The sequence below is a fragment of the Sceloporus undulatus genome, chromosome 4 (genome assembly GCF_019175285.1).
Source record: "Sceloporus undulatus isolate JIND9_A2432 ecotype Alabama chromosome 4, SceUnd_v1.1, whole genome shotgun sequence".
Lineage (NCBI taxonomy): Eukaryota > Metazoa > Chordata > Lepidosauria > Squamata > Phrynosomatidae > Sceloporus > Sceloporus undulatus.
In genome coordinates this window covers 186834154-186859326 of record NC_056525.1, presented here as the reverse complement: position 1 = coordinate 186859326, position 25173 = coordinate 186834154, and the positions used below count along the sequence as shown (strand labels likewise).

The window sequence follows — 25173 nt, the reverse complement described above, 5'->3', positions numbered from 1 at the left end:
CCCCTCCATTTTTGTGGATTTGGAGTCCACATCCCTTGCCTGTTCACGGGTGGCAAACGGAGGGGCATAAAAAGAGGTGTGTGCCCATGGGCGTACACTGCCATTCAAACCAATTGGGCTTGAAAATTGGCGATTTTCCATTTTTGCGGGGGCATCCAGAACAGATCAATATCAGATCATATATCACATCCCCGTATGATGCGGGTGCTCTGTAATATGAAGCTACTGTTTCCAATTTGTCTGCTTACATAAAAGAAGGGTTGAATGGGTAGTGTACATGAACACACTGCCAGTTCATATTCTAGTATATAAAATGGGATATCAGGATTAACATGATGCCCAAATGAAGTTGTTCAGGGTGTCTTCTTTAAAATAAATAGAAGGTGCACAATAATAGAGTTTGGGACTGAATTTTTTTTTCAGCTACACTTTATAACATAGCATGATCATGTATCACCGGGCTATTTCTCCAAAATGTCTCCCCAGCCTTGAAGAATAGAGTGAAGTGACGTGACTGGTCTTCATGTCCATCTAGAACTTTACCTCAAGGGACAGCTGCTTTATTTCTAGTGAAAAATTTTAGCAATTACAGCCTCTCCTTCCCCCCTTGCTTTCTCTGTTTTAGTTTTCATCTGTGTGAACAAAACCTTAAGGGATACAGAATGTACCAGCTCAATGGAGAACAGTCCCTAGGCTGCTTCAAATTACTCAGGAGGCTGCAGGGGAAGTATAAGTAATTGGAAAAAAGTACAAAGGCTGTTGAAAGACATATTTCCTGACAGCAGAGAGGCTGGACCTCAGCATTCAGAAGACAAACCTGTTCTATTCCATAAACATGCAACCATTTGTGCTTTTAAAACAGTTCTACTATCCAGTTATTTTTATGAAAACTGATGCCATCTCAAAATATAATTCTAGCTGAGAGTATCTTCAAGGTAGGAAGCAGTTACACATTTACCTCTCTACCACAGCTTTTGCTTGCCTCCTGGAGCCTCTCCATCCTCTTCTTTGGCCTTTGTGGTGCATTTGTTTCAAAATGTAGCTTCTGGTTGATAAAGAAAAAAACAGTATTATAGTCACTAAGGCCCGGTACAGACTGTCAGAAAGCAGCTGTCTGGAGCCAATTTTAGGGTTTGGGATTGTGTAGCAACCGCATGGTCCTGAGCTGTAGTGTGTGGCAGCAGCCCCATCATGGCGTGGCCCCATCCACATATGGGCTGCCATGATGCCATGTTTGCATCGTTTATGTGCAACAGCGTGTCAATGGTGCACTCATGGCATCTGCCAAGCGCACCAAAAAGAGCCTACTTTTAGCGGGTTCTTTTTGGTGCAGAGGGAGGCCATGTGGCTTGGCTGCTGCGATGTCTCTTAGGAGGAAAAAGGGTGCCTCCAGCCCGCCCTTTTAGGGCGGTCTGTCGAGCCCCTAAGCAACTACAGGAAACTGCATGCCCCTGATCTCCACAGTACTAGAAGGAATGTCTACTGGCTGCTGGCATCAAGCTCCCAGAGAACTGCTTTCTTCCTGTGATATTTGCTGTGATAGGAGAGATGTTACCACAACTCTCTTGCAACATCAGGATTGGATTTTTAACTCCAATGAACTCTATTAGCTGCTCTCCCTGCAAGACAAATTCTGATGGGTCCTAGAGCATATCAGGCCTGAACTCTCCCTGGACACAAAGATTATTAAACTGAGGTTGTTGTAATTTGGTCAAACTGTGATTAAAAAGAACTCCCTAGAAAAGACTATAAACTCAATAGTAAAAGAGGAGGATCACATTTCAGATGAATAGACTCAATCAAAAAAACCACAACCATGAATCTACAAGACCTGAGCAGAATGGTTGAGGATGGCGGGGTCTCTCATTCATAGGGTCAACATTGGTTAAAATTGACTCAAAGATAGTTGACAACAACAAAGTCCCAAACTGAGCAGACCCAGTAACTCAGTGGGACTTACCTAAGTTTTGACATTCAGCAATTAATTCATTGGAGTCACCTCCAGCTGAGAGTAGCATTTAGATTTATTATTTTATTTAATTATGTTCTGCCCTTTCCCCAAATGAGTTCATGAAAATTAAAACAAATGCCAGTTAAAACCCATAAAGGTAACAACATGCAACAAATGATTATTAAAATGTAATTAAACTAATTATAGAATTACAACCATTTAAAAATACAGTATCAATAATAGTATGGCATAAATCGCATTAGAGGATGAGCATGTGAAGTTGCAGCCAGATTGGGACCGTGGCAAGCGCATGGCATGGCCCTGATCTGGCCTTTGCAGGGCTCAAAAAGGAGCCACAAAAAGTGGCTCCTTTTTGTGCCCTGAAAAGAGCGCAATAGCCTTGTTGCTACAGCTTGGCAGCATCCCTTCGGCTCTGTCATATGTACGCAGCGCTAGAGGAGCTCTGTGACACTGCATGCCATGCGGTGCGTTGTGCAGCATCATGTCACCCTAGGGGAAGAGTCAGGGCATGCATCATGGAGATGCTTCATCCCGACTCTGTCCCCAAGCCAAACATTTCAATCTCCCTGGGCATTTCATCTCAGACCTCAGAACAGCAGTCCTTGAACAAAAGAACTGCAAAGGTATATTGGAAAGATAAACAGCAGAATTGGAATTCATCCAATAAACTACAATCCCTCAACAATAGATTGAACAGGGATAATGGTTTCCTTACTCACTATACACATTTTAATACTATCTGATCCCATCCTTGGGCAGGGGGGCATCCTACACTCATCTATTCTGTTCACCTACAGGCTTGTTCCCATTGCCAAACTGGTGTTGCCTCTTAATTGCCATATACATTGGCCAGTTCACAATGTATTTGTTCACTAATGACCATAGGTAAAACTGGACTTGCTACTTGATTTCCATACACAAAGGATTTTGAATTTGAATTGATATTCTTACATACCAATGGCATATATATGTCTATCCTTGGTTTCCACTCCACTGTATGCATCTGAGAATAGACTGTAGTCTGAAAGCTCATGTTGCCAACTTCTTTATTTCAGTTAGTCTCAAAGGTGCTACAATATCTCTCTACATACTGATTCTACAGACTAACACAACTATATATTTGATGAAAACATAGTTTATATAGAAATCCTATCTCAGTATTATTTGGCTGAGATAGAAATTGCAGCATTTTGGAAAACCTTGTAAGGTCTCTCACTAATGGGTTGATTTGATTAAAAAAAAAATTTGGCTGCCCTATCAGAAATATCATCTTATCCAAGGAGAAGATAGCAGTAGAAAGAGATGAAGACCATATGTCAGATAATTAAACTTGATCAGGAGGCCATGGGCATGAGCCTGCAGGACCTGAGCATGGCAGTTGAAAACAGGGAATCTTGGAGACATCTCAGACACAGGGTTGCCATGAGTCAAAGTTGACTCAAGGGCAGCTAATAACAACAAAAGAGGGAAATGGAGGAAAATGAAAGGTGGTCACCATTTCTTTTCTATACTATGGATTTGCCTTCATTACATGGACTGTGATAAATCAAATGGAATTTTGGAACTATATCTTTTGATTTACAGTTGGAAAGGAGAATCATTGAGTAGTGTCATGACTTGATACAAATATTCTCGGTGAAATATTTGCACGACAGATGATTGATTGTACTAAATCAACTAATTGTTGGGGGATGAAGGTCCCCTGTTATTTGTAATTGTGTTTAAAATCTAAAAATAGAACAAACAAGTAATACATATATTAAGATTAAACAACCCACTGATGAATCTAATTTTAAAAATGCAAACTGGGGGGGGGGAGTAATCTAAAGAGCAGCAAGTTTTATTTGAAGCAAAATGTTGGCAGTGATAACTTCTAAAAGAGATCACACTCTCCTGATCTCCAGACACATTCAGTGGTAACAGAAACATTTGAAACTGGAATCAGTCAGCATCTTGACGGTATAGAAATGGGGCAGAGAGCAGACAAGGGTCTGTGTTTGAAGGACACATAGTTATGTGGGCTGAAGGTACCTACCATTGAAGCCACTGTTGTAGTTGAAACTCCAACCTGTCCATATAACAGGAATGATTATGCTGAACTAATGTAGGACAAATGATTCTCAACAAACACTTCTAAAATGCTAGATGTTACTAGTGCTATATAATGGTGATTCCCAAAGTGGGTGATACACCCCCCAAGAGGGTGGTGGAAAGGTCCAAGAGGATGCTGTGAGGAAAAGGAGAAGCGGGGGGTGAAAGGAACAAGGGGGCAGCAAAGGGGGGGGGTCTGCAGTCAAAGTATTGGTGTAAGAAGCCCGCCTTGATCCGCAGGGAGAGGTGGGAAATATAAATAAATTATTATTATTTATTATTAATAATAATAAATAAAAGGGTTTGTGGGGTATCTAAAGTATCTTGAGCTGTGATTGTGCATTTTTGCATCATATAGAAGGAACCTAAGAAAAGCTATTTTTCTATTTAAAAAACAAACACTTTGAAAAAATAGTTTCTGCATAGGAAATTGTGTGTGTGTGTGTGCATGAGTGCGTGCATGCACGCAAGCACATGTGTGTGTATGTGTTGGGAATTATTTGTATGAGTGTATGCTGGTCAATCCTTTATGGCTCACCACATATTTTGCATAAAGACCATATATTCTGCCTAAAATACAAATGTGGCTAACTGTATCTGGACAACTGGAATACTGTATAGCAAAGCAGACATGGGGAGGGATATATAGAGAGAACAAGAGAAACAAACTCTTGGTGTATGGCAAGATTAGGAAGAGGATTTGGGAGAAAGAAAGGTGGAATGAATATGTAGGTGGAGGTGTAGATGAATAACAGAGAAAAAGAATTAGTGAGGAAAGAAGCATTGGGATGAGGGGGACAAGAGAGCTTTTCAAGCAAAGCTGGTGGAGGACAAATGAGAACCAAGGTGAATGGGACAAAAGCTCAGAAGAAAAAGTCAGGCAAGAAAAAAAGAGAGTGCTGAAGTGTGAGTGGAATTGAAGGACTTTTAACTTGTGCTAAAATGGGAAATTTTTCTACTTATAAATTAATTTAAAAGACAGATGTAATATATCTGTTATTCAAAGTGGAGTGTTAGCTTTCTACTAGTTTTTGAAAGCTAACAAAATAGGAATATCAGCCATTTAGATGTCAGAGGAAGGCTTTGCTGTTGATATAACTGTTTGCTTCCTGATTGTTAATATTATTGTTTGACAGGACAAAGCTAAACCACTGGTTTACAACACATTGGTGTCAATTTGAGAGACCAGTAGTACAGAAATGACATGTGTTACCTGTGCTGGTGGCCTCTGGGCAATGATGCAGTATCTGTGTATGGGCTTGTTTCTACCATCAAGTATTCATAGGCTGTTATTTCAGAGTTCCTTCACCTTAACAGCCATACTAACGTAAGTTAAACAGTGTTTTGTCTCTAAGAATAAAGGTTTCTATATACTAGATATAGCATTTTTAATATGACTAACCATTGGGAAAAAAGAAGGTCAGACAAAAGGCCTGGAATGTGAAGTGACATTCTTTGATTTATCCCTTAAATATTGAAACAAGTCATATGAACAGTGCACTGTATATTAAATTATCTGCCTGTATCTGGAATCAGGAAAGTATCTGAATCCCACTGATTTATTGTTGCTGTTGTGTGTCTTCCAGAGTTACAACTACCCTAAAGTGAAGTTATCATGGGGTTTTCTTTACAAGTTTCTTCAGAGGGGGTTTCCATTGTTATCCTCTGAAGCTGAGGGAGTGTGACTTTCTCAAGGTTTCCGAGTGGGTTTACATGGCCCAACTGGGATTCGCACCTTGGTCTCTAGAGTCATAGTCCAAAGCTCAAACCACTACACCACTCTGGCTCTACTAATACATTCCATTCCATTCACCTAGTAGCCCTCAACTAGAGCTAGGGCTACTCTAATTGGAACTAAGGCTGCATCTACACTGTAGAAATAGTGCAGTCACTTTAGATTGTAAGCCTGAGGGCAGGGAACCGTCTAATTAAAAGATTGTGTGTACAGTGCTGTGTAAATTTACAGCGCTATATAAAGAAAGCTTAATAATAATAATAATAATAATAATAATAATAATAGGAGGTATAGAAATACTTGCTTCATCCCACAGAATCATGTGAAACTTTGTTAAAGACTGCTATTCCCTCACAATACTACAAATTGCAGTATTCTGTTGGATGGACTGTCAAACTGCAGTAATCAGATAGTGTAGATCCACCCTAATAGTACATTGCTAGTGAATTAGCATTGAACCAATGACTGTGGAAGAACTGTAGACGTGTGTGCATTTGCTAGGTACTTTGCCCTCAAAGATTTATGTTATGTATATGTTAGAATCGTATCATTAACCATGATGAATCAATTAGATGGGTCAGATTAATGTTTTGTTTTGTAAATCTGTGGCTGCAAGAAATCATAGAAGGAAAGGGAATAAATGAGCAAGTATTTATTTCCATAGACCAATATCTTAACATAGCCAAGCTTTGATATTTGGGGCTAGGAGAACATTCCTGAAATGTCCTTTGACATTTAGGACAAGGGAAACTCCCCAAAACTGAATGGTAGAATGAAGAGAGTGTGGAATATCTTCATTATGGATTTTGCATTGTTCCCAGAAGACTGGATTGAGGTATCTGGTCAAGAGATGTAATATTACCATTTTTGGACTACATCTCTCAGAATATCCAGCCATCATGGCCAGTAACTGTATTGGCTAGGGTTTCTGGGAGTTTTGGTCTGGAGAGAAACACATTTTGGGAAACCTTCTTTTTTGCTCCTGAAACTTATGAATATAGCAAAGAGATTTTTTTTTTAAAGAGCAACAACAACTGATCACTCATTCCACATCTCCCCTGGCATAATGTGAGCTGTTGATTCTATGCTTAAATCAACCCTTGTTTTTTAATTCATTAAATAATCTGTGTCTCTTGGAGGCCACTGAACATGTTTGCCACTTTTGCTGCTTCTCCTTTAGTTTACAGTCTTATTTCTGTATATCTGCAGAAACCTCTGATTATGTGGAATCTTCAAATACTCACCCATTCTGGAAGAAGTCTAAAATCTGAGCTGCACTGAATCCATTTGGTCTGGTTCTGGTACTTTTTAGGATGACACAAGCTTCTCTCTGAAGTGAACAAAAGAAAACAGAAAAGGATATCCTGTGCGAAGCCTTTTTAGTGGTCTAGGCCTTGGGAGAGCAGGGTAAAATTTATGTTTTTTTCTTTTTCTTTTGGTGTTTCATTGAAATTGCCCAGGATTGGTGCAAGGGGGAGGAAAGGAAAAATTGAGGAAATAATGTCTGGCATGTCCCTCTTCTTATCTTGAGGAATATTTTACAATTGGATTTCTAATTTGGTGTGCTTTTGGAGAATGGTGTGAGGAGTATAAATTATACAGTGGATCTCAAGCCCACAGTATTGTATTTATTCTGTAGCAAGCAAGGGATGTTGCAGTAACTTTCATTGCTGGTTTGTGGCCTGGGGTTGAGCAGAAGCTTCAAATGCCGTTTGAAGCTATTTCCTCTATTCTGTTTTGTTCATCCTCTTTCCTGTTCAAATATTTGCAAAAGGTTTTTTTTCTTGTATGCACCAAGAGAGTTTTACTCTTTACATACAAATATAAACACACAGAGAGATATATCTCTTCTGCCTTTTATGTGTCACATGTGTTAGTCTGTGGGTAAGTTGTGTAAATGTGAGGCACTGAGTCAATTTCCCCCCCTTTTTTAGGTAAGAAGAATAAATTATTTCTTTGAATGAACCACTGTATGTGTTAATTCTGCATTATAGAGTTTAGGCAGTAAATCTAATCCTCATTTCCCATAGTGGTTACAAAGAAATACAATATGCAATACAATACAATACAAAAGCTTTATTACAGTCAACAGACCTCCAGGCAATACAGAAATTTTAAAACAACAACAAAGAACAAAAAAACCCACAACCAGTTTTAACACAACAATAGCATATTGAATTTTTTTCCTTTTTTTCTTTGTCTTTTTTATTATCAATAAAAAATAATTAAAAGGAAAAATAAATTTACAATGTCAGTATAAATATAGTTAAAAAGAAAAAGCTTCTAGCTCTATATCTTGTTAATCAGTTAAGAACATAAGCAGGCCCTGTCATATGAAATAGGTACTGTTCTTTCTCGTTATTCGGTGCACTGTAAAAATAGGCTGGGTCAGGAGAAGACGTTTACTGTTAGTTACTAACACCAGTTATTAATTCTTGTTGTAGTAGTTACTATAGCCCTGTGGGTCTTAATTGCTGCAAAACAGAATTTTGCCACCTCTTCTGTAACCTTTTTATCAGTGTCTTTTAGTAAATATCTTGTATACCAGCCCTGAGATCTTCCCTGAAATTTATATAATAAGGGTTTTATTAATATGCATTTGAAAGCAGTTCTGCTAGGGCAGGAGTAAGCAAAGTATACCCTGTGAGCTGTTTGCAAGCCTCTTATACTGTTTGGGGTCTGTTTCTTTTTAAAAAAGCCAAATGATTACTGTTCTCTTCTGGTTTCGAGGTGGGAAAAGGAACTTCCTAAAATAGCTTATTGTACTTTTTTTCAGAAACACGCTCAAACTCTTAGCAGTACCTTTTGAAGGAAAAAGAGAGGTCTCTAAGAGATATCTGTAGTGTCATTTCTGAAATAGCAATGTCTAAGCGGTTTACAACTGTAAGCTAATTGCCCCCAGCAATCTGGGTACTAATTTTAGCGACCTTGGAAGGATGCAAGCCTGAGTCGAGCTTGAGCCCTTTTGCTGGTATTGAACTCGCAACCCTATGGTTTTGAGTGAGTGGCTGCAGTACAGGTATTTAACCACTGCGCCACCAGGGCGATTACCTGATGGTAGCTGGTCCTCTTGTTGTTGGGTCTTGGAAAGGAGGTAGGGGCTCAATCTGTCCCTGGCTGCATCTGTTTGGTGAGCAAAAGAGGGGTCTAGGAGAGTGAAATCTGGCAGAGCTTCTGCCAGTAATCCAAGCTAGTCCACTGAACAAAGGAAAAGTTGGGGTTTAAATAGATTTTTTGTGTCCTGGGGCAAAGTCCAGAGGCTTTATAGCTGAATGGTCAAAATCTTTGTTTAATGATCTTCCAGGGCATGAACTGTGGGTATGAATGGGTGCATTATCTCTCCAGACCTGGTAAACAAAGATGTTTACTCCAATGGGGATCATCTCATCTTCCATGATCAGATCACATCTTACCTCCTTTGTTAAATCCAAAACTAAATTTTCCCCTTTGGGCAACTCTTAAGATGACCAACATGACTCTCATTTCTAATTTATGGCATTCACTTTAGGATCATAGAGGTGGAGTTCATAATAATTATGATATTAAAGAAGGAGGGGTAGTTCCCCATAACAGAAGATACAACTATGACTGCAAGCTTTTTCTATGTCTGGTCTTTTTGGTTGTAGTAGATTTTTCCCAGAGGACCTAAATGCACGGGGTGGATTATATAGAAGAAGGTGATCCTGCAAATAGGTTGGACCCAGGTCATGAAGGGCTTTAAAGGTCATCACCAAAACCTTGTACTGTGTCCAGAAACTAATAGGCAGACAGTGGAGGGATTTTAGAATAGGTGTTATGTGGTCACCTCTAGCTGTTATGGAGACTAATCTGGATGCCATGTTTTGAACTAATTGAAGTTTCCAGATTAGGTACAAGGGTAGTGCCATGTAGAGTGCATTACAGAAGTAGAGTCATGAGGTTACCAGTGCATGTACCACTGTTTCCAGGTGCCCTGGTTCCAGGAAAGGGCGTAGCTGGTGTACCAGCCAAAGCTGATAACAGGGAGGGGTTGGTGGGTAAAGAGGAGCAGGAACTCTTGCTTCTTTTTTCCTGCCCTCCAGTCCCTTTAACTGGCTCCCTGTCCTTTCCCAGCCAGATTGCATCTTTCCCCAGAGGCAGAGAAAGGGAAGAGGAGTCACCATCCCCTCAAATCTCTTTCCCAGCTGGATTGCTGCCAGGGCTGCTCAGGCAGCGATCTAGCTGGAAAGGAGTCCCAGGAGCGGGGGAACCTCCTTCTCCTTTTGCCTGCCCTGTTGCCCCTTCGTCCCTTAGACAGCCCAGGGAGCGATGGGGCAGGCAAATTGACTTGGGGGGGGATGGATCCTCCTCCTCCTCCCTTTGCCTGATTGATTGCTCCTTGGACATCCCAGGGAGTGATGGGGCAGGCAAAGGATCCCGGGAGGATAGAGGATCCTCCTCCCTTTCCCAGCCGGGCCACTGCATGGCTGGCCGGGAAAGAAATGGAGTTGGCTCCTGGGCTTTTTTTTTCCTGAGAAGAAAAGCCCAGGAGGGAGGGGGAGGAGGAATACCTGCATGACTGGCCTTGACCTCGCAAATAATCAAAACTGTGAGGCTCAAGCCGTGAATCTGGAGGGTCAACTGTAGCTCAGTTGGCCCTCCATATACACAGATTCTGCATTCATAGATTGAATCATACATGGCTTGAAAATATTATCCCACCAAAATACCCTCAAAACTTTGATTTTGCTATTTCATATAAGGGGCACCATTTTACTGTGCCATTGTATATAATGTGACTTGAGCATCCATGGATGTTGGTATCCATGGGGTGGTGGTGTCTTGGAACCAAACCCAGTATATAGCAAGGGCCTATTGTACTTTGCTTCCTTTTGTACAGAACAGTACTTTAGGAAATCCACCAGTGTCCCTGAAAACACTGTGCACCTATTTTTTAGGTACTGGTCTTTGAGATCAGCTTCCAGGGAGCTACAGTACCAGCAGGCCTAGCCATTCAAAAAAACAAAAACAACAACAACAGCAACAACAACAAAACAAAATTATAGTTTTTGTGGACTTCTAGCATCAGTTAATGAGTCCCTTGAACCTTTGGACTTTGAAATCTCAGCTCAATGTTGTGTGTCAGGTTGTAGCAGAATGGCCCAGTTTAGTTACAGGCAGAAGTGGGTCATTGTCTAAACTGTGAAATCACAGTCCAAACCAAAGTTAGCACATGTACTGCATCTTTGTGAAAACCATTACCTTGTCTGTAGGAGGCTCTATCTTACTGCTTAACTAATAGGCTTCAGAACTCATGTTTAGCCTTAGAAAGATCAAGTGTAGCAGCATGTGCTCTGCATTCATACTTTAGGAGCCTTGTGATGCTTGGCATTTAATTGAACCTTCTCTTTCCTTTCTTTTCCCTTTTGTACTATATATTGTGCTAAAAGTTTCAGGATTTTTGCTGGCTACTTGTCCTGCAAATTCATATTTTGTTGCTATGGGGGGAAAGAGTATGAGTATGTTTTCATTCCTCTAACTCAACTAAATATTTATAGAATATTGTACGTTTTTAGGGGCTTGAATAGGCCAAATCATTCCAGCTTCCCTTTTTAAAACTGACATCTTCAATATTTCATGTTTCAAGCTGCTTTCAGTCAGAGCCTGCCTGTCCAAAAGCTTACTTGGATTCCTTTGTAGTAGAAATTTGTATGTATCTCCCTCTTCCAGTCCATTTTTATCATCCTCCAGAAAGCTGAAGTATGACTAATGTGAACATTGCTGAGGGAATGCATATCTGACTCCTTTCAACATATTTTGGTTATGTATTGTCCCCCTGTCATGTATTTTTTCATATCCCCCCATGTTGGTACTAAAATAGTTGTAACAGTGTTCACAAAAAACTCTTCAAAGTGTTTTTGCTAGCACTGGAAACATCACAAATGCTATAATGAGCCAACCTATAGTAATAAAGTTTTCCCCCCCAATTGGATCAAAGTTGCTGCTGCTGCTGGTGGTGGTGGTTCTTCTTCTTCTTTTAAAATAAACCCAGTGAGTACAATAGTAATGTCTTGTTAGATAAGCTACTTCTTGGAGCAACAAAGTAAATTGTAATCATATATTTAGTTCTCTAGGTAGCAGCCTGTCACTCAGGTACCCTGCACTAATCACTATTAGAAGTGTGCAGGAAAAAATGTAATGATTTAAGTGAGAAAGTGTTTATACCTCAATCAATGCATATTTAAACATAGGATTTTTAAAATATAAAACAAACATTTTAAATCCAGTTTCTAGCTTACTTTGTTTTTGATTCTGTAAATAAAACAGGTCCTTCAAGATTTATTACATTCTTGCACAGACAGTGCTATAGAACGATATGTAGATCTCTCTTCTTAAATAGAGCTGTAGACTGTAGCGATAAATCCAATTGTTAGTGTCAGTTTTATTAGAATTAACATATGTGTTAATCTACCGAATTTGAGCTGATTCAGTAGGTCTACATAGATGGAATTAACCCATAGATTTAGTCCAGGAGATAGGCATGTGAATGAGAGATAGGCATGTGAATGTGATGTTAATCCTCCTGATACATGAATGTACTTTGGGAGGGGAGGGACTCTCTATAATTCTGTTGTCATATACATATCACCACCTGTTGGGGTTTAGACTTTCTGTGACTTAGAATCTCTGCAGGGATGAGGACCCATTAAAATGGTCTGCCTCTAGAGGTTTATGAATCTATGGCCCAAGACAGATGGACCGAAAGGGGTGTGGCGGCGGCAATACTAGGGTTCCAGAATGCACAGCAACTGCATGGTCCGGAACCCTAGTATGTAATGGTGGTGGCAGCAACCCATCCACATGGGAACCACCATCTTGACGTAAGGGACGCGCAGTGTCCGCACGTATCTGCATGTCTGTTATGTCATGAGTGTGCTATTGACGCTCTCATGATGTCCGCCTGGCATCTGAAAAGAACCCATTTTTTCCGGGTTCTTTTTACTCCAGCGGGATGGTGGCTGCAGCGTCCCTTTGGAGGGAAACAGGCCAGGAGGGGAAAAGGCTGCCCTTTTGAAGTGGTCTGGGCCTATATGGATTCATGATGGTTCTTGGGAAATTTCTTGATGCTTTGGCAGGTGATTCTTGACCACATCTGGAATAGGTCTGGGTTGTAAACAAGATCTTGCCTGAGTATCCTCTCTCACGAACTGGAGCCAAACCAGCCTCCTGCTTTTTCACGGAACTGGTGGCCATGAAACAAGTGAGAAGGTGACTAGAGTGACATTAGCATGAAACTCTGAGCAAATCCAGTCAAACACAGGATAGAGCTTGTCTGAGAGCCTACTGAAACAGATGTCATTACTCACCGCTATCTCTTAGACTGAGGGACTGATGGTCCTTGCCACTTGTCAGATAAAGCTGTATTCTTCCTGGGGTCATTTTTATCAGCTTTTGGTCACCTACGTGCCCAAATTGTGTTGCTGATTAAACTACACAGACATAGGCCCAGTACAGACGGGCACGTTGCAGCAATATTAGGGTTCGATAGGGCTGTGCGTCCAGATGTGCCCAGCCCTAGTAATGTCACAGGTGCGTGTGTCCATCCACACAGCAGGCACCACAGTTGCACAGTCGTGGTGCCGCATATGGATGCCTGTCAGCAGAAGCAGTGTCATAGGGCTGCGTTGCAGCCCTTATGACAGCTCAACAAAGGAGCCGGCTAGAGCGGCTCCTTTTTGAGTGCACATCTGTGCAGCCATGTGGATCCTGCAGCACAGCTGCACAGCAAATACGGGCAGCATTTCGCTGCCTGTGTGTACTGGGCCTGAGTTAAAATTAACATTCAACTGAAGCTTTCTTAAGTATTGGAATTTGAATATATTTATATGGTCAACGAGCAAGCTCTTTGGTACCCTTTTAGGCTATTTAGTGTATTTAGTGTAAGCATTCCTCATAGGGAAAAACACAAACATAGCAAGATCTTGGTGCTTAAGATTCATTTTATTCCATTATGTAATTCTAAAGCATCATACATTTAATTGTGTCACACCATATATGACCATAAAAATGTTACCCTTTCATCAGGATATTTCATAGGTACTTTGGTCTGGTAAAAATGGACGAAAAGCACTGGTCTGTGGGCAGGGTAAGGTTTGAGCGTCCCCACGCTTACAACCCTCCCTGCGCTGCCCGGGTGCCATCTTTGTGCATGCCCATTCAGATGATGCACGCAATGATGACGTCCCTTTGGCGCAGCACTCAAATGGTGCCGCACCACAGGAGCATGATCAAGGCACCCAACATCAGCTATGAGACCTCTTCAGAGGCACAAAAAGGAGCCAGAAAAAACAGCTCCTTTTTGTGCTCTGCAGAGGCCGGATCAATGCTGGGGCATGCAATCTGGGGCAGAAAGGGGTGGCATCTCGCTTTTGGCGGCTCCTCTTTTACTGCACTGTGGTACCGTGCCATTTGGTTGTTATGGTAATGCTGCACAGCACACAGGGGCGGCATTTCTCCGCCCGTCTGTCTTGGACCGATATAACCATTAATTTAGATGAAAACTTTCAGGTTTTTTAAAATCATTTTCCAATGAGGCAGAATTTATTTGTGTATAAAATTATCGCATATTCTACAATTAATATTCTCTTTTTGTACTTAAACTATTTTGTAATAGAGTAAAAAATACATAGATGCTGTTCCTACAGAATGTCTCAGATGGTGTTTGCATGGAGGAAAAGAAACATTCTCACCCTGTTCCCACACAGATGCACAGGCCCAATCCATGTTCCAGGGGATTCTCTGGAGTAGAAAGAGATCCGAATGAAATCTGGTGAATCTGAGCTAATAGATTAATGTGATAATCTATACAGTATAAACGGTATTAAAAATGTATGTCTGGATATTCACACTAATCAGTTATGTTATGATTTTTTTCATGACTTTGGAAATACTTTGTGACCTTCAATGTAGGGTTTAAGAAAGGTGTGACACTAACATGGATTTTAATATTTTAAATATTTTTCTCTTAATATTCCAAAATCTTAAATTACAGGCCAGACCACTAACTTCAGATGACTTCTGCTGAACCCAGCAGGATTACTCTAGGGTAGATACAGTTAGATTGTCAACCTTCTAAGATCAGCTGCTGATCTCAGAGAAAGCTGCAGCAAGAGAAGCTTCCCTTTAAGTTGAAATGCTTTTGAAAACAAGATTGTTTATGGAATGAGATGGAACTGGTAGACTCACGGGAGCTGGTTGACAGCTTCCCATCACTTGCTACATGCTGTGCATAATCAACATTAGGTCTATCTCTCAAAGAACAATAAAATTTCACATCGTACTGCCTGACACGTGAATTATTATTTTTTAACATGTATTCATATCGCCGACTTTCCTGTAAGTTAATCTCATCTCTCATCAATTTTTCACCAGCTTCATTCTGATGTTGATAAAGGAGATGGCTCCATCAAATACATCTTGTCAGGAGAAGGGGCAAGTTCTATTTTCATTATTGATGAGAACACAGGGGATATTCATGCTACAAAGAGGCTTGATCGGGAAGAGCAGGCCTACTACACGCTCCGAGCACAAGCACTGGATAGACTGACAAATAAACCGGTGGAGCCTGAGTCAGAATTCGTCATTAAGATTCAGGACATCAATGACAATGAGCCTAAATTTCTAGATGGTCCTTACACAGCTGGAGTACCAGAAATGTCTCCTGTGGGTAAGTACATATGGTTCAAAATCAATTATTTTTGTTTGTTTTGAGGTGTGTGTTTCTCTTGTTTTCTCATTTGTTATACCAAACTACTAAATGAAAAACCAACTTTTTAAAAAAGAAAAGAAATAAAAAGCCTGTTTTAAATCTTTAGACAAGTGAAATTGTGTATCACATCCAAGTTCCTAGACTGATATTTCAAAATGGTCCAGGTTTATTAAAATATTTTTGAAATAGAAAATAATATAATATGTACCTATTTTCTCTTGAACGCTCAATTTAGAATGCTTGAATTTAGAAGAAATTAAATTAAATATTTTCCCACTTTTTCCAGATCACATTTTCTTAAAGTCCACAATTTCTGTATGTTTTGATAGCTGATTTTTATGCTTTGTTGGGTAGTGGTACAGGTTTAGACCATTCTTGGTAATGATATTGGTTTATGGATCAGTGCATAACTTTGTGTTGTGAAAATGCTTCCTGTTCAAAATCCAGATTCACCCCACTTAAAATTTTCATGGCTTGTTTTGAATCAGGACTTGCTTTAGCACCTGGCATGCTTGGGATTACCAAGGCCCAAAAACTGTCTTGCCTTTTTGGTTCCCTTTAAGTATGGATTCCATTTAAATTTATCATACTGCACATGATGTTTCATCACTATTGAACATTGTGAGAAACTGTGATATAGAATTGCCCCATCCACCTGGATATTGTGTTCTGAAAAGACATAAGGGAAACCCATGGAAGAAATGGGAGCTTGGTTCCCCTTTAGATATGGAACCAGTCTATCTTACTTGACACTATTCTTGCTGCCAATGCTGCCATGTTATTCCTTGCTCTTTCACAGCAAAACCTAACTTTAGAAAGGTGGGAGAACTCACAGATAGGACACATTATATCTAAAATCTGAAAATTACACATAAACATCATGTCAGACATGTCAATGAGTCCTTCCTTCTTTTAAAACTAAGATTATTTGGAATACAAATTCAGGAAGCATAACAAAAAGTAACAACAAGCGTTATTTGTTTTGTTTTTAATGCCCACATCACTCCTTCCCTGTGCTCTTACCATAGCCTCACCTACATATGAGTGCCTTCCTTCACAGGAACCTCATTTGTAAATCCTTTGTTACTTTTATTTTTGTACTGCCTTTGTTTTAAATTTAGGCATGCAGGAAGGAGGAGGCATTAGAGGCACTATGTGGGAGGTGTGCTTGCAAGAAATATGTGCATTAATAGTTTGATTGTGAGGGGTAAAACAAGACACTTTGCTGGTAGTCTTGCAGATGCTCACATGAAAAGTCAGTGGGCTCAATTCTCCACTCCCCTTCCATTAATAATTTGGGGAGTTTTACTGTGCTGGAGCTAGGTGTAATGAAGTAGAGGTGGCAGCAGTAGATGACTTCAGACAAGTGGACTTCTTAAAGCCATATTTTTCATAAGGACTATCAGTTCTTTCTCTTTGTACCTTATATTTTTGAGCACAGATTCCCCAATCTGCTGTGGAGTTGCCAGTGTCTGTAACTTTTCATTGAAGCAATTTTGAAGAAGCCTTAAAAGAGTTGTGAAGGGCCTTTAGATGGAATTACATGATAAAAATTGATGTTGGGTAATAAATATTCACATGTCCATTGTTTTATTTGGAAAAAAGTGATTCTGTAACATAGCCTACAATCCAGATTATTATTATTCATGCTAGGATAATCCCACTGATGTCACCCAGGATTCCCTGGTATAGAAATTGACTGCTTTATTTCATCAACTCTATAGCCATTGACTCGCTTAATATAATACAGTTTGGGGCTGCTACCTGGTACATCCTTACCTGGATGTAAGTTCAGTTGTACCAAGTGAGCCTTACATCTGTGCAGATGCAAGTAAGGTTGTAGTGTTAGTGACAAGTTTGTTCTACCCAAAGCTGACATGAAATAAGTGGCATCTGTGAACAATTTTTTTATGTTATTCTGTTGTTTTTCATGATTCAGTAAGCCTCATATTTTATCCTGAATTATTACTCCCAGAAATTCCCATATATAAATTGTACCACTGTGTAGGGATGCATTTTGTTTTCATCTTTGATGGTCTTGTGTTCATGTAAACAGGTTCGTAAGTACAGTATGTCCTTCCAGATTGCAGAGTGAGCATATTAAAAAAACCTAGACCAGAAGAAACAAACAAACAGTCTCCAATTACTTAGCACTGTACTTGAAATGGTTTGTCCCTGTAGCAACATAAAAGGAGAGTGGTTTGAAACATGAGTCAGGGGCAAAGGGAAGGATAGTAAATCATTTTTACTGCAATATGATTTTACTAAAATGTAAGCATAAATATGATGGCTGAGTTGCTAGCTGGCTCTTTTCCACAGTCCTTTAATACAATGTCAAGGCAGGAGGGAAAAAGGGAGAGCAACCTTTGAAGGAAAGATGGAGATGAGTGTTCCTGGAAAAAAACAAAAAACAAAATATATCATGAGGTCAAGATGAAGTAGAGAGATTATTCTTAAAGTTGCTTCCAGCTGTACTCTGGAAGAAGGGGATATACAGATAATTCAATCCTTTTAAGAAAAAAATAATCCTACAACTTCAAGAAATCTGTATATTTGAACAAAGAAAAACCCAAACACTGAGAGTTCTCTCTCTAGCGGCTTCTCCTAGGGTTAGGAAAATTTGACAGAAGCTCCATACTTGCAGTTGCCTTTGTATTAACTATATATTGTTCTTAAATCTCTAAGATTTTTCAGAGTATTTATATTCACAGAGTTCAGCAGGGGACAGCATTGGAAAGTTCTCCCTTTTTCATCCTACCCACTGAAGAGTACTGATCTTATCATTCAGACTTCTATTATTTTTTCCTTTTTTCACTTGTGGGTTTTTTTTTGTGTGTGTGACTCAGTCACAAACATATTGTAAAGCATATTGTTAAAAAAGCACAAACAAAAAACAAACCAATCCCCCAAACAAAAAGAACATAACACAAACCCTTTTTTGGAATAAATGTTTTGAGGACCATAAAATGATAACCCTCACCCTCCCCCTCCCCCTCCTTCTCCTTTTTGTTGTTGCAAAAGCTGTATTTAATTTGTTAATGTTTCTCCACAGTTTTTCCTGCTATAAAGGTAATGAAAATCACCACCACATCTTCTAAAACAGAGTGGAAATTGTGTGACCCTCTTGATGTTGTTGGATTTCAACTTCCAGCAGTTTTGCTAATAGCTATCTGCAGATATTGTTGAACTATATAGTTCAACAATATCTGCAGGGTCATTCAATTCAATCCATGATCTAGGATGCTCAGTTCTCCCAGCCAAGATCAGTTTATGTTTGTGTCCATCTGTGTCTCCCTAGCCTTTGTCCATCATAACCAGGCTACCTCTGCTTCAGGGAAGCAATAACTGTCTTAACTGATGTTTGTTAGTGACAAAGAATTAAACTGGAGTTATATAAAACAAAGAACTATATTTGAACAAACTTGTCCCTTAACAATCTTTGTCCCATCTTTCCATCTCCATACTGTTGGTGCAGCAAAAAGTCCCTCTAGTGTACAGTGGGCCCTCTCCTTACGTGGGGGATACTGTTCCAGATCCCCCTGGGTAAGGGAAAATCTGTGTATGCTCACACCCCATTAAAAACAATGGTGTGCATGCTTGTGGCTTGAGGCAGCCCACGCACCATGAGCACCTGTGCCATTACTTTGATTGCTATGCGGCTTCCGTGTAAGCTGGAAGCCGCATATAGTGTATCTGCGTATGGCACGGGCGCAATGTATTTACACATGTTCTGGGCTCATGGGATAGGGACAACAGAAAAGTCTAGCAGTGGCTAGAATAGTGGTGGATTATTAGGATAATAACTGGGAACATCTGTTACCACCATCCTGGACTGGCTGTTTTAATTCTGGTGGAAATAGAGCTGCACCCATTCAGGGGAACAAATACAGCGCCCATGCCATAAACGCGGCACGTCATACATGACTTTAACACAGAAGGGTAACCGCCGGGCAATGAATGGCCCATGCACCACATCAAACACGGAAGCACTCCCCCATTGCAACCAATGGGGTTTGAGCTTACGCATTCCCCACGACATGGAAGATCCGAATGGATCCCCGCGTATGGAGAGGGCCCACTACTGCAAGGAACTATTGGCTTGCTTTATTGGAGAGTCTAAAAAGATACAATTGCTGTTGTAAAGGGGGGTGGCAGGCATTTTTTCAACCCTGAGAGAAGTTGGGGTTTTTGTTTTTTTTTGTAGTCTAACCCTTCTGTGTAGTCCAACATCCATTGATATATCCCGTTCCCACACATAAGTCATCCACCTGCTTGTTTTTTTCCCCCTATCAGCTAAGAGTTTTGGAGATTCTCAACTCAGAAATGAGGCCACAATAATATCCTCGTGGACACTTTCAGGTTGTTACATGTCAATGTATATGCCGACTGGGAAATCATCCTACATCTGTGAACCACATATTGCATCTACTTGATAATTTTACTTAAGCAAAAGTGCACTTAAGCAAAAATTGCACTGAGAGATAGCCCTCTATCTTCAAGGAGGTTGTCCTTCAAGGCAAAAAAAAAAAAAGAAAAGAAAAGAAAAGAGAACAGGGCTTGATTTGATGCATTTTTAATTTATTCCACTGCTTCAACATAGTTTGACACTGAATTCTCTTCAGGATGAAAAGAACTTCAGATATCTCTGTCCTAATATACATATATCAATCAGATTATCAGTTTGAAGACAACCTTTCTTTGCTTGTTTGTTTTTTTTGTGTGGTCTTTAGGATATTTCTCCCCACATCATCTCTCACAAAGAAACCCAGTTTGCTAAGACCAACTTGTATATGTTTACATATAGCAGCATCAAAGTTTTTATCTATTAGGTCTTTCTAAACCGCTCCAGTATATCTAGGTTGTTTGTAACCAGGTGAGTGTTCTGAAGTTTTGGTTATCATCCACATGTCTCTCACATGGCCGTTATGACTGCACAGTTTAGCTGCAACAGAGCAGAGATATCAAAGATTTTTTCACATACTGGAGTAGTAAAGTTGACCCTCCATATCCATGGATTCCTTATCCGACGATTCAATAATGGAAGGCTTGAAAATATTTTTAAATTATATAAATTCCAAAAAGAAAACCTTGATTTGTCATTTTATATCAGGGATGTCCTTTTAACACCATTGTATTAAATGGGACTTAAACCTGGAACCAATCCCAGCGTATATAACGGGCCACTGTATTTAGACAGAATTAACCATACGCAAACTAGGTATCAGAAAGCCTGATTATCCAGGCAACAAGATTTGCTGTGTTTGCACGTGCCTTCAACTTATGGTGACCACATAGAAAATTGTTGGGGGGGGGGTGTTTGTTTTTTTGGCAAAGAATACTGAGAGGTGGTTTGTCATTGCCTTCTTCTAATTATCCTACAGCACCTGGTATTCCGTGACAATCTCCTATCCAAGTACTGACCCTGCTAGCTTCCAAGATCAGATGGGATCTCTGTATTCAGGGTATTTAGGCCAGTTACCTATTGCAATCATCTCACCAGATCCATGGATTATTTATCCACGGATTTAACCACTCATGTTTGAAAATATTCAAAAATAAAATAAACTCCAAAAAGCAAAACTTTATTTTGCATTTTAATAAGTGACACTTTTTTACTACACCATTGTATAATGTGACTTGAGCATCCAGGGACTTTGATATCCATGTGGGTGGGACCATTGTACTTTGTTGTTCTAGGCTTTCACAGTCACCGGCCTGGGGAGAGGAAGAGACTCGGCCCTCCATACTGCTAGCCGCCGGCCTGAGAGGAAGGAGACTCCGCCCTCCTAACTGCCATCTGCCGCTAGAGGGAGTTCACCAGGCAGGTCCAGCTTCATCAGGGCCAGCTGAGAGCAAGAGACTCCGCCTCCATAACTGCCATCTGCCGGCCTGAGAGGGTTCACCAGGCAGGTCCGCTTCATCAGGGCCAGCCTGAGAGCAAGAGACTCCGCCCTCCATAACTGCCATCTGCCGCTGAAGAGGGATTCCACAGGCAGGTCCAGCTTCATCAGGGGCAGCCTGAGAGCAAGGAGACTCCGCCTCATAATTGCCATCCGCCAGCCTAAGAGGAAGAGACCTGCCTCCATAAGCCATCCACCGGCCTGAGAAGAAAAGATCTCCACCCTCCATAAATGCCATCCGCCAAACTGAGAGGGAGTTCCCCATGCAGGGTCCAGCTCCATCAGTCTAGCCTGGAAGAAGGAAGAGCCCCCTCCAATCCATCTGCCTTGGTTCAGGCCTCAGAGGGAGAGAAGAACCACTGGGACCTCATCCCCTTTCCCTCCACCATTCCCCCCTTTTGTTTGTGTTTTGTTTTCTTTTAGATTGTAAGCCTGAGGGCAGAGAGCTGTCTGATAAAAAAAAATAATTGTAAGCTGCCCTGAGGCCATTAGGGATGAAGGGCGGATAATAAATACCTAAATAAATAAATAAATAAATAAAATTTCTGACTTATGGTAATCTAAGGCAAATCTATCACAGTTTCTATGGTGCTAAGATGTGTGACTCACCCAAGGTCACCAGAGGGTTTCCATGGCCCAGTGTGGAAATGAACCCTATCTCCAGAGTCCAATGCTCAGACTATTACACCATGCTGCTCTCAGTTATTACTACATGATCACTATTCCAGTAATCGTGGACAGGAGTTGTTAAGAAAAGAGATCTTTGGGATGGGTGAGGTCTCGTTCTGCCGTGGTTTCGGAAACTGGTACCACTGGAACAGATGCAGTCTTCTCAGCTACTCAATATCAAAGTAACTTCCACACAGATTTCACTCAAATGAGGGTTTATACTTTGTTGTCTATTACACTTTACAGCAGGCTGACTAGACATCTATACTCTTTCAGAGTCCATGCGAAAGCTTGAATGTGACATCAGTCTTTGTTCTCTCAAAAGTCAACCACCTTCCCACCAAGTGGACACAACCCCTTTCCCATGAATTCACCAACTACAGTACCCAGAGCATAACAAATAACACATTGTTTATATTATCTCTCACACATGTCCTTGGAAGACTTGCTCTTCCAGGCCTAGACTTTTCTGGCCTCAACAGGAACCATTTAAACTTAGTTTAACCATTGACACATCTGAACATTTCAATACAATTTAGAAATATATTTTAACAGGAGTATAGTTTCTAACACAGCACAACAAATAACTGCTTTTTTTTAAAAAAAATTGATTAGAATTAGATATAAATAAGTAAGGATAATTCTCTATAGTACACCTGAAGGGGAAAACCTTTAATACATTTTTTTAAAATTAAAAAAAAATATGTACACCATACATAATACAATTTGTACAATCCATATTTCATTATAACTTTTCTCCCCCTCCCCCTCCCAAAAAACAGATTGAGGGAAATACATTCCAATCAAGTTAACAATCATTTTCAGAGATGTTGAAAATATCATTAATTACATTTTTAGTTCTTCATACCCCATTTTACCTTCCATGTTCTTAATCACAATTTCCATTCTCTTCCATGATTCTTTATTGTCTTCCCAATATATTTAAGTCTTCTTTCCCTAAGGAAGTCAAATAATATATTCTTTTATATTTAATCAAATAAGACTTATTCCAATTTGATTTGTTTTTCCATCCATAAGCAATCACTGCATGAGCAGCTTTTAGAAATTGTTTTTACATATCTAGATTACCGTTCAATCTTAATTCCCTAAATTGAGAGTTAAGCAGTTTTCTGTTTCTTTGCTTAATTGTATCTCTATACCTATTATTATATTTAGGTTCTTAACCTCTATCCAAAAATCTTTTATTTTTGTAGCTAAGGTATGATCTTTGCAGCTAGTGGCTTCCATGTTAGCAGAGTGGTGAATCTTCACTGAGTTGAAGGATAGGATTCATTGGTCTTGTAGATGTTTGGAGGATAGGGTTCAACACCATGGGTAGATCCTTTGAATCCACTTGCCATGCATAGGCTTCCCCATTGACATGAAAGCCAACACTGGCTATAATGGTGACAGTTTGGAGTGCATATTTGACTCAGACATGGGCAAGCAAAGTGACAAACTCCTAGGAGGGAAAAATCCAGGATAGGTAAACCCCCTGCCTTAACCCTACTTTATTGAGGTGACCAGTGCTTGTAGGAATGTCACAAAGCTCTCTGTGAATGCGGTTGTGGCTGCTTTGGTAGGTTTGACTTCCTTCTGGCCAGCAGGTAACTTCTCTAATTCCAGCCTTCACTAGCCACTGATCTGTGTGTGAGAGTTGCTCTGCCTGCATGATAACATTTTATTTCTGTGATGTATACTATTATTTTAGTATTAGCATTTTATTTACTTATATCATTCCTTTCTCCTAATCTAGGATCTCAAGGGGGCTAATAGCAAATTTGGAAGAGTAAAATTTAAAAGCATACAGAAGCATTAAAAAAGTATATTTTTTAAAACATGAATTTTTAAAAACTAAAACAATTAGGATTAAAATTAAAATGTATTGAAACCATGATCTGACTTGCACAGTACTTAAAAAGCCCAGTTCTGATCAGTTTAAAAATGCTGATGACACAAAGGAAGTTTTTATCTGTTGCCAAAAGGAGAACAAAGATGGGACCATCCTGGTCTCTCTAGGGAGGGTGTTTCTAGAGCCGGGGAACAGCCACCAAGAAGACCTTTTCCCTTGTCCCATTGAATGAGCCTGAAGGGTAGTGGGATAGAGAAAGGGCTTCTCTGGGCAATTTCAATACTCTAGTGGGATAATGGGATATATGGTCCTTCAGATAACCCGGACTCAAGCCAGGGCACAGGTCACAGTGGGTGCTCTAGTTCAGGTGGTATACCAAAACGTTACAGAAACCTGCCAAAAGTGTATACAACCAGGCTTAAAGTGGGATATTGGTGCATGGGTCTAGCTAACACGCAAATTAAATCAGTTTCATGGTTTTTGGATGCTATATTTACGCCCTAGGGGTTACCAGTGGGAGTAATATTTAATTCTGCATTAATATTGGATTAAGGATTTAGTAGCATGAACATGCAGTGTGGCATTTATCTTACATACTCACATTGATTCATAGTTTATTATATGACACAGTTTCTAATTAAACATCTACAGCATTCATGAAATTAAAGAGAAACAATGACTACCTCCTATTTTGTTTAAAATTATGTCCGACAAGGCTTTATTATTAGGCATTGAGAATAGCAAAAGAATTTTTTAGTCAGAATGAACTTGAAAGCTTTAAAAAACTCCCCATCTTTTATGAACTATCTGATAGAAATGTTTGCAACTCTGGCAGGATAAACAACAATGCTTATTCCAGCACTAGCTTCCAAAATAGAGCTCAGAGTAGACAGACAACTTTGGATCTGTAGGATCCAAAGCCTCTGTTTTCCAACAATAGTGGCTCAGATCATTCTTAGAACCTTATTGCAACCCACTTTTTCCCCATTATGGGCATGGAAAGGGGCCACTTGGGGCCACCAAGTCCAAGAAAAAATGCATTTTACCGCATCAAAGTGTCCTCAAATGTCCCCATTTCCACTCGCACAGTGTCAAGCCTTTCCCATGGCGCTTTGCTTCGATTAGAGTCCTTAATCATGCTAGCCTGGAGGTAGTTTAAGCCAACCCCAGTCCACCAATTGGTCACACTAAGGAGAATTAAATCTTCCTTGTGTTTTCCCCAGCCTC

At 40.1% G+C, this 25173-nt stretch overlaps 1 protein-coding gene across 1 annotated transcript in view; it reads left to right on the top strand.

Annotated features, from left to right (window-relative positions):
- Positions 1-25173, top strand: part of LOC121930143 (cadherin-7) — a 134205-nt gene that overhangs the window by 62167 nt on the left and 46865 nt on the right. Inside the window, exon 3 of the mRNA XM_042466378.1 lies at positions 15189-15483. Coding sequence (XP_042322312.1) covers positions 15189-15483 — 295 coding nt within the window. The remainder of the gene's footprint in view (positions 1-15188; positions 15484-25173) is intronic.